The sequence below is a fragment of the Peromyscus eremicus genome, chromosome 7 (assembly GCF_949786415.1).
Source record: "Peromyscus eremicus chromosome 7, PerEre_H2_v1, whole genome shotgun sequence".
Taxonomy (NCBI): domain Eukaryota; kingdom Metazoa; phylum Chordata; class Mammalia; order Rodentia; family Cricetidae; genus Peromyscus; species Peromyscus eremicus.
In genome coordinates, this window is record NC_081422.1 from 109501474 (window position 1) to 109519741 (window position 18268).

The 18268-nt window shown below is 45.7% G+C and overlaps 1 protein-coding gene across 1 annotated transcript in view; it reads left to right on the forward strand.

The window, feature by feature from the left end:
• The first annotated feature begins 4787 nt into the window (after positions 1–4787).
• Positions 4788–18268, forward strand: part of Gadl1 (glutamate decarboxylase like 1) — a 159035-nt gene continuing 145554 nt past the window's right edge. The window contains exons 1-4 of the mRNA XM_059267166.1: positions 4788–4955; positions 11162–11288; positions 13997–14087; positions 18011–18117. Coding sequence (XP_059123149.1) covers positions 4803–4955; positions 11162–11288; positions 13997–14087; positions 18011–18117 — 478 coding nt within the window. The 5' untranslated portion in view covers positions 4788–4802. The remainder of the gene's footprint in view (positions 4956–11161; positions 11289–13996; positions 14088–18010; positions 18118–18268) is intronic.

Genomic DNA, 18268 nt, shown 5'->3' on the forward strand with positions numbered 1-18268 from the left:
ATGGTTTGGAGTAGTTCAAGCACTGAAGGGGAAAGAGCTCGAAGAGAAGAGTGCCACTCAATAGCCTTGATACCCAGCTTTGGTAAGTAACACAGCCATCACTACTTTTGAGTCAAGGAAGAAAAGGGCAGCCAGGGACAGGTGGTTGCTATGGCATCTGGGGTCAAGGAACACCTCCCTGAGAAACTGACATTCAAGGGAAGACACTAAGGACACTGAAGGGTTGGATAATGGAACAGTGTGAGCTTGGAATAGTGAGATGTGAAGTCTGAAGCCAATGAGGTAACAGGGACAAGGGTCATGTGGGGCCAGGACATACTGAGCAGTCTCGCTGGCTTTGGTCCAGTGAGGAGTCATGAACCACTTAGGTCATGGTGTCACCTGTCTCCTCACAGGGATGCTGGTGCTGCAGTGTGGTGAACAGCCATAGAACTGGGCAAGGCTGGGGGGCACCTGCGTTGATCCAAGCCCTTGATGATAGTCAGGACTCAGGTGGAAGGACTGGGGTGCTGAGCACCCTCTGTTCCTGGGTGTGCTCTTTGTGAGTTATCTCTCTGACTTGAAGTTCTTTATTAATCTGATTAACCATGACAGAGAGGAAGAAGGTCCCGAATGGACATTTGCTGCAGATCCAGCTTAGCCTATCAGAGATGCCAGGGGTGTTTCTGTCCCGGACCCACGCAGGAGAAGCACGTTGTCCCAACCATCAGCAGAGTAAGATGCAGTCACACAGCATCCATGTTCTCCAGCCTGTTCTTGATAAGGTTCCTAATCAATTCTGTGAAGGACAAGGATTTCTGAACAGATCGGTGTGAAGGCAGCCATGATTTGAACTGTACTGTTATTCTGCTTGTGAGTGGGTGTTTGACATTTTTTTTATGAGAGAGAGAGAGAGAGAGAGAGAGAGAGAGAGAACCTAGGAGAGCCGAAGAACTACTCTTTATCCCTGGGCAATAAAGGCCAGAAATCCCACTAATGAGGCTGACAAAAGCTCACTTTTCTATGTGTTTAATAATAGCACTACCTCTGACACAGCCACAGTTCCCGGAATAATTGCCCTCTTTCCCACTTTATTTTTAAAACCTAGAAAACTTTTTTTTTCCCCTGAGGGGAAAGTTCCTTCCCTTGAAAGGCATTTCCATGTAAAACATTTCCCCACTGGGGTTTCCTCAGTGTTCCCTCACCAGTATTCACCACACACTTTCAAGTGGAGGGTAAATGGAGGGCTTGGAAGGATCAGGCACCAGCCACTTCCGTGGGTAATGGAGGTGGAGTCGGCAACTGCAGACCACCTCCTCCCCACACTCCAGATATCTGCCCAAGACCAAGTCATCTGTTCTCTCTGTCAATAATGACAGAGGTTTATCTGGCCACAGAATTTTACCAGGACATTGAATTTTTGGGAGAAAATTGTCTGAGGCAAACTAAATAAATAAATGAGGATATTGTTTGAGCATCCAGGAAGGAAGCATAGAAAATATTCAAAAACACATACATTCTAGGGAATTTTGAAAATAGACCGTGTTAGCATATTTAGGTGGATTTAGAGTGTGAGCTACTCAGAGAGGCCCAGGGCTGAAATTGCCTTTTAGAAATTGTTTCTGTAAATTTCCACAGCTAACTGAACCCAGGGATTATCAACAGGAGAGAGGGTGTATGTCTAGGGAAAGAGAATGCGATCAAATCCAAGCTTGTGGTAAATATGCTTTGATATCTGGGTTGGGTGCACAGAGTGATTTCTCTGGAAGGCTATATTGGGTAAGCAGCCAGCCCCCCGAGATACGGATTTCCAGGCTGACTGAAGCACCAGTTACGAGTCCAGCTATATGGTCTGAGGCAGTTCAGGTCCTGCCTTCAGGCTGGGCTTGACCAGCACTTGTGAAAGGTTGAAGGCGCAGTAGACAGGGTGGTGCAAGCCTTTCCGCCGGGCACTTTATCAACATCTTTCCTGGGAGGTGGGCTGTAAGGGTAGAAAGGGGCTCTTGGGGACAGCACGATGCTTCTGATATAAAGTTGTTTAAATTAAGTCTTCAGATGTAAAATGAAGATGAATGAAGACATGTTTGTGTTATTCTTTCTTCCTTAAGAATGATGGGGGCTGGAGGCTGGAGAGATGGCTCTGTGCTTCAGAGCAATTGTTGCTCTTGCAGAGGACCTGGGTTTACTTAGTACCACAAGGTGACTCACACCCGTTTGTAACTCCAGTTCTAGGGGACCTGACACCCTCTTCTGGCTTCTTGGACACTGCATGCACAGGCACACATGCAAATAAGATACCCATATGCATAAAATAAAAACAAATAAATCTTAAGTGGCAGTGCACATCTTTAATCTTTAATCCCAGCACTTGGGAGGCAGAGGTAGGCAGACCTCTGTGACAAGGCCAGCCTGGTCTAAAGAGTGAGTTCTAGGACAGCCAGGGCTACACAGAGAAACCCTGTCTTAAACAAACAAACAAACAAAACAAAACAGAAGAATAATTGGCAGGGGAAATATGGTTACATTTAACAAACTGTATGATGAGGAGTACTCATGCAATGGACCATAAAGCACTCTCTCTCTCTCTCTCTCTCTCTCTCTCTCTCTCTCTCTCTCTCTCACACACACACACACACACACCTTCTTTTCTCTTTTTCTCCTCTGTTCTTTCCTTCTATGGTGGCTAGTTTTATGTAAACTTGACACAGGCTAGAGTCATTGAAGAGGAGGGAACCTAATTGAGAAAATGCCTCCATAAGATCAGGCTGTAGGCAAGCCTGTAAGGCATTTTCTTAATTAGTGATCGATGGGGGAGGGCCCAGTCCATTGTGGGTGGTGCCATACCTGGGTTAGTGGTCCTGGGTTCTGTAAGAAAGCAGGCTGAGTAGGCCTTGAGGAGCAAGCCAGTAAGCAGCTCCCCTCCATGGCCTCTGCACTAGCTCCTGCCTCCAGGTTCCTGTCCTGACTTCCTTCAGTGATGAACAGTAATGTGGAAGAGTAAGCCAAATAAACCCTTTCCTCCCCGAGTTACTTTTGTTATGGTGTTTCATCATGGCAATGGTAACCCTAAAACTCCTTCCTTTCTTCCTTCCCTTCTTCTCCTTTTACACATAGTCTCATTCTGTAGCCCTGGCTGGTTGGGAACTCATGAATTAGCCTAGGCTGGCTTCAAATTCCTGGAAATCCCTTTGTCTCAGTTTCCCAAGTGCATGAACCACCATGCCTGGCTTACACGGGCCTTTTTGCATATATGTTTGATAATGTGTTTTGGGTCGGGGTGGGGAGGGGGGGTGAGTCAGATAAGTAACAGGACATTCCCCAGGCCCCATGGCACTCTGGTGAAACACTCTTGGAAAGCAAAGGAAGTTTCTTCCCCAAAGACTTTGAAATTCAGCTCCTGGGAAAACAGCCCAGGAACCGCATGCCCTGGAAAGATGCAGGCACTTCCATTTAGAGAGGTGTGCTGATGGAGCCTGCCTTGATGGAGGTGGTGGCTAGCTCAGCCAGCCTGGTTGGCTCTCTGCCTTTGAAGATTTCAGTGTTTACTTTCTTGAAGATGCCTGGATGACCCTTCAGGCCTCTTCTCTTGTTCAGAGACATCAAATATGAGATGGGCTTTTATAAAATTCTATTTGGTATTCCAATTTCACAGTACATTTTTGCTTTCTTGGGAAAACAATGCATGTGGCTTAGTGCCTTTTTCTGTAAAGCCCCTGCATGGCATTGCTGCCCAGGGCCAAGGGGTGCTGAGCTCACATGAGGAAGGGAGGCGGAGGCTTGTGCCGTTACATGGTTCCCTGCTTGGTGAAGCAGATTCTGACAGGTTGAACAAATACATGCTTTACATGTTAAGGGATGGGGGCTGGGTACACAGCTCAGTTGGCTGAGTGGTTGTCATAGCATGCACAGAGCCCTGGGTTCCAGCTCCCACCAGCATCAACCAGTTGTGGTGGTGTGCAACTCCACTCTCAGTCCTGGAAGGTGGAGGCAGGAAGATCAACAGTTCCCTTCAGCTACATAGCAAGTTTGAGGCCAACCTGGACTACATGAGATCTGTCTCAAGACAAGCAAGCAAGCAAAACAAAACAAAACAAAACAAAATGAAGATGCTTATAGCACAGAGTTAATTATAGGTGAGGTCTGAAGTACCGTTTCCCCTTCTCCAAATACCCAACTCCTTTTCTTTCTTATTCTGCTGTGGTGGGAGCAGGGGCGTGTCTAAGGAAAGGATCTTGTGCCAATCATTTGTACCCCACGGGGATGTTACTAAGTGTCTCACTGTCTTTGAGAGGTAGTGTTCTGTGAGATGTCCATCTGCTACAAACAGCCTTGTATTTGAACTTATTCGTTCAGCATAGGCACTGTACACAGTGACAACCTTTTGGAGCCAGACTTGACATAGTACTGATGGACCAGCTCTCGACTCCATGGACCAACACAGCCCAATATGAAGGAGCACACACTGTAAGATGGCTCCACCTATCCTGTAAATCATGAACTTTGGGTAACTTCCTTGTGTGAGCAACTGTGAGCATCAATACCCCATATGGTACCCTCATCTGTGAAAAGAAGACATACCGTGACAAGGAAGACTGACAGGAGTGGCAAGGGGCAAGCGAGGAAGGGCAGGGGTCTGAGGGGAAATAAGCTCCACATATACAACATAGGCATATGGGAGAACTTAAACACACACACACAAACACACAAATGAAAGTATGCCATTTGTGGAGTCTGTTTCCTGTGTTTCTTTGTCTGTGTTTTGTGGTGTGAGCTCTCAAGCCCATTCTGTTTATGCCCTCCTAGGAGACACTGTCCAGAAGGAGATGACCCCTAGTAAGAAGAGCCCTGTCCTTGTGGATGGGGTTGTACTTAATGGACCTCAAACTGATGTGAAAGCCGGAGAAAAATTTGTTGAAGAAGCCTGTAGGCTGGTAATGGAAGAGGTGGTTTTGAAAGCTACGGACGTCAATGAAAAGGTAAAAAGAAAACACACAGGAAGTCCCAGGAACAGGGCCTGGGAGATGGCTCAGTAGGGAAGGAGTTGGCTGTGCAGAGGTGAGGAGCTGAGTTCGGAAGCCCAGAGCCCATGTGAAGCTGGGCACTGTGCATACATCTGAAGTCCTAGTGTTCCTAAGGAAGGTGAGGTAGAGACAAGATACATGGAAGCCACAGGCCATCTAGCCTGGGGTATGCTGAGATGCCCCCATCTTAAGCAAGGAGGAAGATGAGGGCAGACATTTGAAGTTCTTCTTTGACCTCCCCATATGACATACACATGTCCTCATTCACACACACACACACACACACACACACACACACACACACGGGGGGGGGGTGTGTTAATATCCCAGGTATGTTTCCCATATCTGTATGACTGAATATAAGGGGGTGTCCACACTTTCATCTCTCTAAAGGGGCAGCCAGATGCCACAGATGTCACCACTTCCCTCCCTGGTCTCCATGTCCCATCAGCTTGTGGACAGATTGTCTCTCCTTGTGGAGTCTTGTCGGGAAGCTGTCCCAGGGCTTGCCTAGCGAGGTCAGGAAACACAGGGAGGAAGTCCCGCCCTGTTAGATTGCCTGGATTATATGGACTCTGCCCTCACAGAATGTGCTTCCTCTATCTTGTATGTCGTCTTTGTTTCACTGGTGGAAATCAACCGGGATGCCAAACACTACCTAACAATAGTATTTACCTAACAATCTCTTAGACGCTTTCCCAAGCTGTCTCACACTAGAAATCATGGCTTGTTAAATCCAACTGCTGGGGGTGCCCGTTGTGGTCTAGGATTAAAACACAGGCTCAGGTTCAGTCTCAAGTAAAGCTTAGACTTGCCACCAGTGTCACCCAGGCCACGTGCTCTAGGGAGTGGGTGCTGTGTGCTAAGTCTCACCCTCAGGCCCAGGCCATGTGCTCTAGGGAGTTGGTGCTATGTGCTAAGTCTCACGCTCAGGCCCAGGCCATGTGGACAGCATGTTTGATCCCTTCATGATAGGATTGGGAGTTAACTCATTTCACAAAGCTCTTCCCATGTATCAGGATCTGAATTTGATCCACATACAAAAGCTGGGTGTGGTGCATGATCTTGAACTATCAGCCAGTGGGGGCTGACACAGTTAAATCCCTGGGACTCACTGGCCAGCCACCCAAGCTTACTTGGGAAAGCTCTAGGCCAATGATAAACTGTCTCAAAAAATAAATGACAAAAAAATTAAAAATGCATGAGGTCTTCTAGGGAATGACAGAACATTGTCCTCTGACCTTCACTCACACAAGCAAACATGTGAATGCAGCTACACACATATGTTGTCACAAGAAACACACATAGACACATAGACATACATAGATATATAGACATACACAGACACATAGACACACAGACACACACAGACATATACACACACAGATATACACAGACACGCAAATGTACACACACACACACAAATGCACACACAGATATGGCTCAGACCCACACAGACACAGAGACACACAGACATATACAGACACACAAATGCACACACACAGACATACACAGACACGTAGACACACACAGAGAGACACACAGACAGACATACACAGGCACACAGAGACACACAGACACAGACACACACACAGACATACATAGACACACAGACACAAACAAACATAGTTACATAGACACACACACACACAATCATGACATGAGCTCTCAGCAGCAGACATGTTATTGTTCCTAGTTTGGAAAGGAGGGAGAAAGAGAGGCCCATGGGGTCATGTATCTCAACTACATCACATGCTAGTACATGTCAGCTGGGGTTAAATCCAAGTGTATGGCTTCACTGTCCATGTTCCTAACTTCTCCACACGCCCCAGGAACCTCTAACAACTGCTAAATTGCCATTTATCATCCCAATCACTTCTCCTGTTGGAACTGAATTACCAACAAGTGAACACATAGGCGAGACTTCCCCAATTATATTAGTAGCAAACAAATGCCACTTATAACTGAGTTTGGAGGTGATGGTATTTATTCTGAAATGTTGGTCACTAATTAGAAAGCTAATAGACTACATTGTCATGATCTCTGAACATGGTCAGAATAGTCATGCTCAGGACAAATTTGATTGTGGCAGCTTTTATCTATTCATGTATTTATAGTTTAACATCAGACTTCTCTGCATTTCTCTGAAACACTTTGAATCTTGTTTGCTTAGGAACATACTTCTCTGCCAGAAAGTTTGGATTTATATTATTCTTTGTGAATTTCATACATGTATACAATGTTTTTTAAAAATTTAATCTTTTTTTAGTGTATGTGCATGTGTGTAAGTGTTTGCCTACATATACAAATGTGTACCATGCTCATGTAATACCTACAGAGGCCAGAAGAGTGTGTTAGACCCCCTGGAACTGAAGTTACAGACTGCTGTGAACTGCCGTGTGGGTGCTAGAAATCAAATCCAGGTCCTCTGGAAGAGTAGCTAGTGCTCCTAAGCATGAGTCATTTATCCAGACCCTCAGCAACATATTCTGATCATATCCACTCTCAGGGTTCCCTCCAGTTCCTCCCAGATTGCCCCACCAAACCGCCTCTCAATATCATGTCATTATCATCCTCCTCTTCCTCCCTCTTCATTTCTTTTCAGAACCTAATTACTCTAATTTTTGCTCCCCCTGTGTTTCTGTGTGTGGAGCTGGCCATGCTCTGGAGCACAGGCAGCCTAGCAGGATCCACACCCCTGAAGAGAACTGGCCGTCCCTCATATCTATCAGCTGCCAATATTTCCTCAGCTAGGTGAGAGTCTCATGAGCCTCTCCCCAACCCATACTGGAATGCTGACTGATTTGATTTGTTTTTTGAGATAAGATCTATGTAGCCCAGGCTGGCCTCAATTTGATCTCCTTTCCCTCAGCCTCTTGAGTGCTGGAATCATAGGTGTGAGGCACCAACCATGTCTGGCTAAGTTTATATTTTTTTAAAGCTAGGCTTTTTTCAGTAATTAAATATTAACTGAATGCTAGCTACTTGAAAGGCATTAAATTGAGCCCTTGAGGAAATAAAGAAACAGAAGATAAAGGCCCAGTTTCAAACTGAATTTATAATCCAACTAGACGGGTACATTTTCATTTGTAAAGAGAATAGGGGTTCCCGGTGAGGGGGCAGTGAGTGCTGGGAGTTTGGGGCAGACCTTTCCAGAGTTCACAGAGGAGCTGACACACTGGGGCAGGGGTAATGGTTAAATTAGTTTCAGGAAGGCAGAGAGAAGTTACAGGGATGTTCTCATTGCTAAGGACAGTAAAGAAAGCTGGAAAACACACCACAGAAGGACAAGATGTGCTCAGAGCAAGGGGACTCCTCTTGTGGAAGAGATTGGAAAGGAGCGCTGACAGAAGAGACCCATGGGGGATTAGATGAGAAAGGAACATAGGACCCCCAATGAAGGGACTCTGGGGTCCAGCTAAAGAGTCCCAAGGTGACCGATGTTGTACATAATGAAAGCTGTTTGTCCATTTGGAGTGAGGGCGCAAACCAACTGGAGTTGGAGCCAGCACGTGAAGCTTTTCTGACACTAACTTGTCTATACTCCCTGAGAACCATCAGAACACCATTCTAAGATGACTTGCAGTGGCATGCCACACTCTTGGTGACCTCACAGGTAGATGTTCATCCTCAGCCACTTTTTATAAGTGGGTATCGAAGCTTATATTCAATAAGGCTTACTCCTTTGGCTTTGCTTCCACGGAGTCTGGTGTCCATCATGACAATACAGAATAGATCATCTCAGTACTTGGGAGCTGGAGCATCAGGGGTTCAAGGTCATCCTCATCCATATAGCAAGTTCAAGGACAGACTGAACTATAAGAGATTCTATCTCTAACAGGTGACAAGGTGGCAGGGAGAGGGTTGGCGAGGAGATCCCAGGAGACAGTGATGTCAGTAAAGTACTTGCTGTGGAAGCATGAGGAACTGGAGTTCCATCCCAGGATCCATAATTTAAGATACGACATGGAGGTGCATGCTGTAATCACAGCGCTGGGGAGGCCGAGATGAGAAGCTTTCTGGAGCGCTTTCCTAGACAATCTAGCCTAACCAGTAAGCTCCTAAGGAACGGCCCAAGGTTGTCCTCTATACTCTCCCCAACACACCACACACACACACACACACACACACACACACACACACAAAGGTCCAGCTCAATCCCACACTCCCCCAGATTCCCTTGTGTTTCCTATAGTCCGCCCAGCCCAGCCCCTCTATCCCCTGCCATCTACAGCTCTTGCTGACTCTCTAGCTCCTGGGCCCAGGAGATCATGCAGATGGATTCCTGTCCTAAGCAGCCTCTGAGACAGTTTTCCCTCATCAAAGTTCCCTTGAGATTCATGTGTGTAGCTGTGTATGCCCATGGCCATTCCTGTGGGTGGTCTCTGGCATGCTGGACTCACCTCTGTCTGTCAGGGAGCCACCATGGGAGTTGAATTTCACACCTCTCACACAACTTGTTAGTTCCTCCTGCTTCCTCTGCTTTCCCACCTCCATGGCTTCCCACCCACTTCTATTCCCTGGTCTCTCACCTCAGCCTCTCCTCCCCTCTACCACCAAGCTTTTAAAAGATGTCTTCAGTCCGTCCCTCTGCTTCTTCACCTCCTACCTCTCCACTCCTCCAGGATCTCTCCTCCAGCCCACCTCTCTAGTCACATCTCTAGTGCCAAGAGCACCTCTGTGGTGATGAATTCCATGGGGGCTGGTTGGTCGTTAATTTGGCTTCTCAGCATCATTTGGCACCAGACCCGTCTTTTAATGTATGGCCCCACTACACCATCCTAGAAGGAAGGTCTGCATTCTTCTCTTATCAGCATTCTCCCTGTCAGAGGTCATCCGTGTGGTTCCTTAAGTGCCAGTGTTCTCTATGGATCCCTGTAGCTTCTTTCTGAGCTGGGAACACCTGTCCCCCAGGTATATCATCACAGGAAGCCTAGGATTTTGTCTCTGATTCTTCCCAGAGTTTTATAAAGCCCACCTTGATTTAGCTCTCTCTCTCCATTTACTTATTCAGTTGCTCCACACATCTCCATTGAGTACCTTAAAGTAAATCCCCATCTTCTCCCGAACACCCCTGTAACCCCAGCACCATCATTAACCTTGCATTCTGATCCACCTTTACTGAGGAGCTGTGAAACTGTGTTGAATAAGCTTCATGGATGAACAATCCAACAGCTCCACCCCTGTGGAGATTATGTAGGACATAACAGATGAGGGAATATATTAGTGATACCTGCTGTGGAAAATGGAAGAAGTTGGAGAGAGTGATTGTGACTGGGTCATGGGCAGATGGGAACATTAAGATACAAAATTATCACTGAGAAATAATTGAAACATTTCAGCAATGACATACAAAAACTGAGGGAGTTCACCATGAAAAGAAGGAGGTGAGAGAGACCCATCCTAGGCAGAGGAGGAAGCATGTGAAGACCCCAGCAGTGTGTGCACACTTGGAATGTCCAAGGAAGAAGGAGGCGAGAAAACCAGGAGATAGGAGTACCAGAGAAGAAATGCAGGCTGAGAAGCTGCCCAAGCAGGGTGGTTTTGAGTCTTCATAATTACTTCTACTAAGAGGGGGCAGAGCTCATTGGTAGAACATAGACTGCATAATTACTTCTGCTTTGACCTTGTGAAAATGGTAAGTAGTGAGGGTATTTGCACAGGAATATATGGTAATGGCTTGAGGGAGAGGGGCCCACGCTGGCAGCTGGGCTGACAGACTGTGGAAAGGAAGAGAGTCATCTCAGGGAACAGTCAGTGTCTAGCTTAACGCATGGCTGCCTTTCCTCTTCCTTCTGATCTATGCTGCAGTCAAACATGCTTCCATGACATCTTAGAGACACTGTAGGCTGCCTGACCTTCCATCCCGTGTCATTTCCACCTAGAGCACTCTGGGACTCATCCCTAACCTCAGCTGACTCACGCTGTTCTTACATATGTCACCAGTCTGATGTCGGTTCTCCTAGGAGATCTGAATGGACTTGTCTGGTCCCAGCTGGATCCATACTGTTCTCACAGCTCCTGCAGCTTCAGCAGGTTGAAATCCCCATGTCTTCTGCTCCTTTGGAGCTACCTGGGGCCAGAGTTCTGGCTCATCCAATACCCCCATCCTGGGCTCTTCTGGGAACTTAGTTAACCATGAGCTGTCACTCAATCTCCAGGTGTGTGAGTGGCAGCCCCCTGAGCAGCTGAGGCAACTCCTTGATCTAGAGATGAGGGACACAGGAGAGCCACAGGACAAGCTGCTGAAACTCTGCCAAGATGTCATCCACTTCAGCGTCAAAACCAGTAAGTCCTTGTCATGTCCTTGACTTATCCCTGATGTTCGCCTCGTAGTGAAAATAATGAAGCCAGTGTCTAAGGAACAAGAAACCTGGGTCAGACCAATCAGGGCTCTGATGTAGACTACTGCGTGGGTCCCTTTAATCTCTAATGCAGATTTGCTTTCAAGGCCAAAGAATTGATGGGGATCTGTTAATGTCAGAGACCTGTAAACACGGACTCTTCCTTGTCAATCTCCATCCACCATTTGTAACCAAGTTATGTACAGAAATTTCTATGAATTAGTTAGTAAACTGGCAAGTTATTGTGATGATATGACTATGTTATGGACCTTAAATTTTTTTTCTGTGGCCCAGAGTGTGCAAAATGGAAGAGGAGAAGGAAGAGGAGAAAAGAAAGAAAGAAAAGGAAAAGTTCAAAACTAGGTTTATTTAGATGCTGGTACTCTTGGCAACTGCTAATTACCAACTCATTAGATCAAATCTGGCAGAATGAAAATAAAAATAAAGACCTTTAGGTAAATATAAGAGAAATACGACGGTTGTGAGTATAGCTCCTAGCACAGTGCTTACCCAGCATGCAGGCATGCACAAAGCCTTGGATTCTTCCCAGTGTTGCATGAATCAGGCATGGTTGTGCACATCTGTAATCCTAGCACTCAGATCAAGACAGGACCAAGGCCATCCTCAGCTACATAGTGAGTTCAAGGCTAGCCTGGGCTACTCGAGACTCAGTCTTAAAAACTAAAAACAGTAATAGTAAAAGAGAACCCAGTAAATGTTAGGTTTGATTGTGACTTTCACATGAATGCCATCACTCTTGTGGCTTTCAGTAAGCAGCGGCACTGTGTCACTGGCTTGATTGTTACCATGAGACAAATAACCGATGAAGACGTGTCAAAGCTGCTGCTGGTGGTGGTGGGGTGTGTGTGTGTGTGTGTGTCTGATTTTCTAAAATATGCACATCTTCCTGTGCTGAGAAGGTAATCCGGAGTCTTAATCTACACAGCCATTATGCTCTGTGAATTCTGACACTGGACTAAATTTAGTGGAAAGAACGCCATAAAATCCTGGCTAAAAATAATTGGATTAAGTTCCCTTGGGAAAGCCTGGTGCATATAGCTAAAACTCAGTTAGAATTTCCTAATAGGGATGCCTACTTCATTATTATCATGCCTGTCAGAAGTCTGGAGTGACATTTAATGCAGTAGATTGTTTTCAGTTTACTGTGTATTTTCCATAATGTTACCATGGAAATCAATCATAAATTAACACAGAACTTTAAAAAATCCTATTAAAATTACTTGTAGCGATGGCTGGTTGTCTCTGCCAGATCAGAGGGAGTTTTCCATGCTTTAATTGAAAAGGCATTTGCTTCGATTTGGGTTTTCTTTATTGAACCCATGGTTGAAAGAGAGAGGGGAAAAAACCCATATTTAATTCTCCATCCAAACCAGTTTCCCACACATTCCGAATCAGAAAGGCCTCTGTCTTTGTGCTCTTTGTCACACTGTCTTTCTTATGCCTAAGAATGTCAAGCCAGTTAGCCTGGTGTTCGGTGTGAATATTCACACTTGGAAGGCTGGGGACTTTTATGAGACTTTAAAAAAAAAAAAAAAAAAAAAGAGACCTTTTAAATGAGGAGAAAGTTGGGGAGAGAGGGAGGGAGGGAGGGAGAGAAAGACCAGACAGGAAGTTCATACTCCATGACAGAGTTATATAGGAGATGGCGATGGCGTTTGAAGTAGGTTGAATCCCGAAGTGTCTGAACTGAGTGATGAGTCACAGCTGGTGCCCATCTGCTTCATGCCAGACAAGCTGTGCAGCAGGAGGAACAGAAAGGCCACTCCTGGACTGTCACTGCACGCAGACACTTGGGGGCTGTGACACTTGCAGGGATGTTGCTAAGACCCGTTTCTCAAGGGCTTGGGTGGAGGTAGACGGCAGAAGAGACCAGAAATTAAAGCGAAGCTTTCAGTCTCTCCAGTTTTACTGAGAAAGCTTGTCGTGGAGAAAAGTTATGCCAAAGCACTTCACAGGTGGGGATACGGTGCCTCTAATAACCTGCTCGCTGCGGAAGCATAGGGACGAGAGTTCAGCCCTCCTGGATGCCATGTTAAAAAGACAGATGAGGCTTCACACACCGGCAATCCGAGCTCTGGGGAGACAGACGGGTGGATCGCATGGCCCCACTGGCCAGCCAGTCTAGCTGAGTAGGCAAGCTTGAGGCTGAATGAGAGACTCCCTCTTAAGACTAAGGTGGAGAAAAACTAAGAAAGACAGATGCTGCCAACCTCTGACCTATGCGAACACACACATACATATATGCACACACACATGCATGAATATATGTACAAATGCACACACAGAAAAGGAGCTTCAACACTTTTCCTTGTATATATGCTGAGGATTTTTAAAATACTTGAAATGTAATTATGTATAATAAGGTACACAAATATGACTCTCTCAGCTTATGGATCAGAAGAGGCTCAAACCATTTCTAGAACCCAGAGGCCCCTTGTGCCCTTGCCCAGCTGAATAGTTTCTTGATGCAGCAAATCCTTCCCTCTATTCTACAGGTGTCTATGCTGATTCTGAAGGTCCTGTAAGTGGAATCACACTGTGCTGACCTTTGTGGCCAGCTGCTCTCCTAATCTGAAAGAGCCATTGGTGCTCCATTGCTGTGTAAGTGAGTACTTTGTTTTCCATTTACAGACCATCCGAGATTTTTCAACCAGTTGTATGCTGGCCTTGATTACTACTCCTTGGCAGCCCGGATTATAACAGAGGCACTTAATCCAAGCATGTAAGTACCATGTGACTGGAGATTAGAGATGGATGTTAACTCTGTGAAGGTTTGTTTTGTGAATTTCACTGTAATGATTTGTTTTGCAAAATCTAACCATTAGAAATGTTATAGTCCTAAGACTCCAAGCCATATTGGAGGAGGTGCTTTTGACAGGTAGAGCTGTGAGATAATGCCAGGCATACAAATCAATCAGAGGAGAAAACTAGTTAAGCAATTCTCCACTAACTCCTGCACAAGAAGCCATGTCTATGCTACATATTAGAGGCAGAATGCAAACAAGCCTTGGGCCAAGGAGATGGCTCAATTGGGAGAGTGCTTGCCTGGCAAGCATGAAGACCTCAGAACCCAAGTCTGATGCTATACACTCTTGTAATCCTAGCTCTGGGAGGCAGGCACAGGAGGATCCCTGAGGCTCACAGCTAGCCAGACTAGCCTTCTTGGTGAACTCTAGGCCAGTGAGAGATCCTGCCTGGAACAACAAGTGGATGGCTCCTAAGGAACCATGCCCAAGGTTGTCCTTTGATCTATGCACACACACACACACACACACACACACACACACACACACACACACCCCTACCTTAGAAAGGATAAAGTCTGGTAAAAGAAAGACATGTACTAAATGGCTTTAATGTGAATGAATATAAAATCCAAATTCATACTTGAGAGACAGGTGTGTTATACTATAAACATGAATGGAGGAATGTTTCCCAGTTAGTCCCAGGGAAGTCTCTGGGAAAAGGTGACAGCTACAAGAAAGATGGGTACGAGTTAAGCTTGTGAAATTGAGAGGGACACATTCCAAGTGGTGGGAGCAGCATGCATGAAGGCCCTGTGGTAAGAGGCAGCATGCCACAGCGAGAACAGCATATACAAAGGTCCTGTGGTGGGAGGCAGCGGCATACCACTCTATGTTGAAAGGTCAGTGTGGGTGTAGCTGACAGAGTGACAGGGATTATAGTGGAAAACAAGACCAAAGAGACTGAGAGAAGAACCATGTTGAGCCTATGAAACATGCTTTTAAATCATTCCACATACATTGGAAAGAAGTCCTTGAAAGTCAATGTTATTTGGTGACATTTGTTGTCAAAAAATTTTTGCTGAAGGGAGAGGGCTCAGTGGATAAGCTTGACTACCTGAGTTCAGAATCTATGAACTCACATAAAAGCAGATGCAGTAACACAAATGTCTAGAACCCAGCACATACATGGGAAATGGAAGGCAGACAAGAAAATCCCCAGAAACTCCTGGGCCAATGAGCCTGGCTTAAGCTGCATTGTCTCAAAGTGGAAGGAGGGGATGAATACGGAAAGATTATCCTCTGATCTCCATGTGCCCATTATAGTACACACACACACACACACACACACACACACACACACACACACGAACACACTGAAATATCGGAGTAGACTAGATGGGATAAATGTAGAGTATATTTCCTTTGCCAAATGAGAGATGGTAGCAGTTTGGATTCTGAATGAAGAGGAAGTGGAAAGACTAGGGAAAAAAGCATGTTTAGAAGACAAAGCGTGGAAGCCGGGCTCCATCATTATAGTGCTTCGTAGACAAGCATGAGGACCTGAGTTGAGCCTCAGTACCCACTTGTAATCCCAGCAATGAGAAGGTGGAGGGAGCTGAATCCCTGGCACTTGGTGAGCAGGCAGTATAGTCATATTCCAAGCCCAGGTCCTGTGAGAGACCCTGTCCCCCAAAGCACCTTTGGCCTCCCTGAGCATGTGCACATGTGTGTATGTGTATCTCTGCACACACAGCAACATTCATATACATCTGTACACACACTTAGAAGCTAATGTGCAAAGGGGTGGTTAAGTGTTGGATCTTGGAAGTGAGGCTCAGACAGAGATTTCTTAGCTGCTGCCTAAGCTTCCCTCCTTTGTGGCTGGGTTCACGGCTGTCCTGTAGGGCAGTACAGAACACTGGAAGAGAACACCAGCTTTCAACTGTAGTAGATGAGGCAATGTCAAAATCTCCACTTCAGTTGTGGGCCTTAAAAGTTGCAATGACTTCGAGACAGTCAACCACACTGAGAGATCTCTGGGCCTGGAATTCTGATATGAATTTAAAAATGTGTAAATGTGAAAGAGAGTAGGGGAAGAATGGTTAAATAGTGGAAATGGATGAGCTTCCCCAAGCTAGTGATTCCCACTTGAAATTAACCCGAGGACCCCTGGGGTTCAAGCACACTAATGGCATGCACATGCTGTGCAGGCTTAATAGCTTCAGTGAGCAGCCAGTGTGGAAAACCACATCTTAAGGACAAAAGACAGAGTGAAGAGAGAACAGGACTCAGGACCTTGGGAGCAAGACTTGAAGATACCTAACCTTTAATTGTTAGGAGGGTGAGAATCAGCCAAGATGGAGGGAGGGAGGAGGGGATAGTCAAGAGTATAGGTATGGAAGCCATGGAAGAGGATGTGTCCAGGACAGTGCATTATTGAGTAGATAACCAAGGTGAAGACTGGCAGTTCCTGGATTACTGATATAGATGTCAGGGTGAAGTCATGGACATGACAGTGCCTCCACGCAGGGCAGACACAGGAACTGGATTCTGGGGGGTGGAAGAATCAGTAGTAGATCGTCAGAAAGGACAGCCAAGTTTCACTCTTCAGATCTCTCCTCGCAGAGTTTTACAACTCCTTACTTGAGTTATTTAACTTGGCACATTTAGAGGTCTATGATGTGTTAAATTGCTGCCCTACTGGACCATCCACTCATACTGTGCCTACCCCTTGTGCATTCTATACCTCCCTCCTCCATCTGCACGGCCATTACCAGTGTAGAGTTGATCTAACTTTTAGTAATAGGTTTACAACAAATTGAGTGATTATTTTATCTTTATTTCAGCTCCCCATAAACATACAGCCTTTAACATTTTCTGTGTGTGTAAACTGGTTTCACACCATGGTTGGAAATTTAGCCTGTCTTATGTTTAAGAGAATCCAACACCTGTAGAGTGCTTGGCACACAGGTAGACACTACATAGTGGGTGTTTGGTTCTTTTGCCTTTATTGCAAAGCTGTCCCTTCCAGATGTTAAAATCCTCATATCAAAAAAAAAAAAAAATTCCACAACTAGAAATTTAAACACATCTGCTTAGCCTACATATTGGAGTACACATTTATTCAGATCCTATTTATTGTAATCACCTAATTATAAAGGAGGTTGGGGGCCACTCAGTTATCTAGAGAGAGAAGATACTTACATGTTACATAACCAGGCATTATAGCTGATGGAGTTTGAGGTACTGGAATTGGGATCAACATGAGGGACTGGAGAGTGAGGGAAAAGCATGCAGGGAGGGGCAAGACTTCAAGTCAGACTGTCATACAGGCTCAGTGACAATCTTCAGTGACCCCAGAGAAATCTCTACAAGGACCAGATATAAAGAGTAGATACCACAGGAAGTGTGGCTATAAGGTAGTGCCTTCAGCTAAGATCGCCATAGCAAGGCTCTCTGATGATGGCACCGCAACTTAGAGCAGGAAATCAGGACAGTAAAACCATCACACAATGAGAGATACTCATAGAACACTTCCTACATGTGCAGATATAGCTAATGTGGCGCAAGAAGCCATGTTCAAGACACAGAGCCCCCATGTAGAGAAAGTGTGCTTGTGGTAATGACCTAGAAAAACACGGCTACCAAGACAATAGCTTCTCTTTAGTTAGTATCAGCAGCCAACTTACTAAGCATCCAAGCAAAGAAATGGCCAATTCCCACGGCTGACACACAGATGATAATCTTCCCTCTTCTGCCCTCATGGAATTGAAGGTTCCTGAAGGTTCCTTGGCAACCATTGGGTTTCATGGAACTCTCTCTGTGCATTTCTCTCGGGACCTCAAAGGGATGTTTTGACTCTAGTCATAGAAGTGAAGTGTTTTTTATATCTGTCTAGTTATACGTATGAGGTGTCCCCAGTGTTTCTGTTAGTGGAAGAGGCGGTTCTGAAGAAAATGATTGAATTTGTTGGCTGGAAAGAAGGGGATGGAATATTTAACCCAGGTGAGTACCACTGGTGACCTCCATCACCCTTCCACTTGGAGCACCTAAACATCTGTTCAGTTGAGGAACCTCTCCTTGCAGACATGCACATGACCCAAAAGTTGGCTTCCCATGGAGCCAACACTTTTTCATAATGTGATTGAAATTTGCA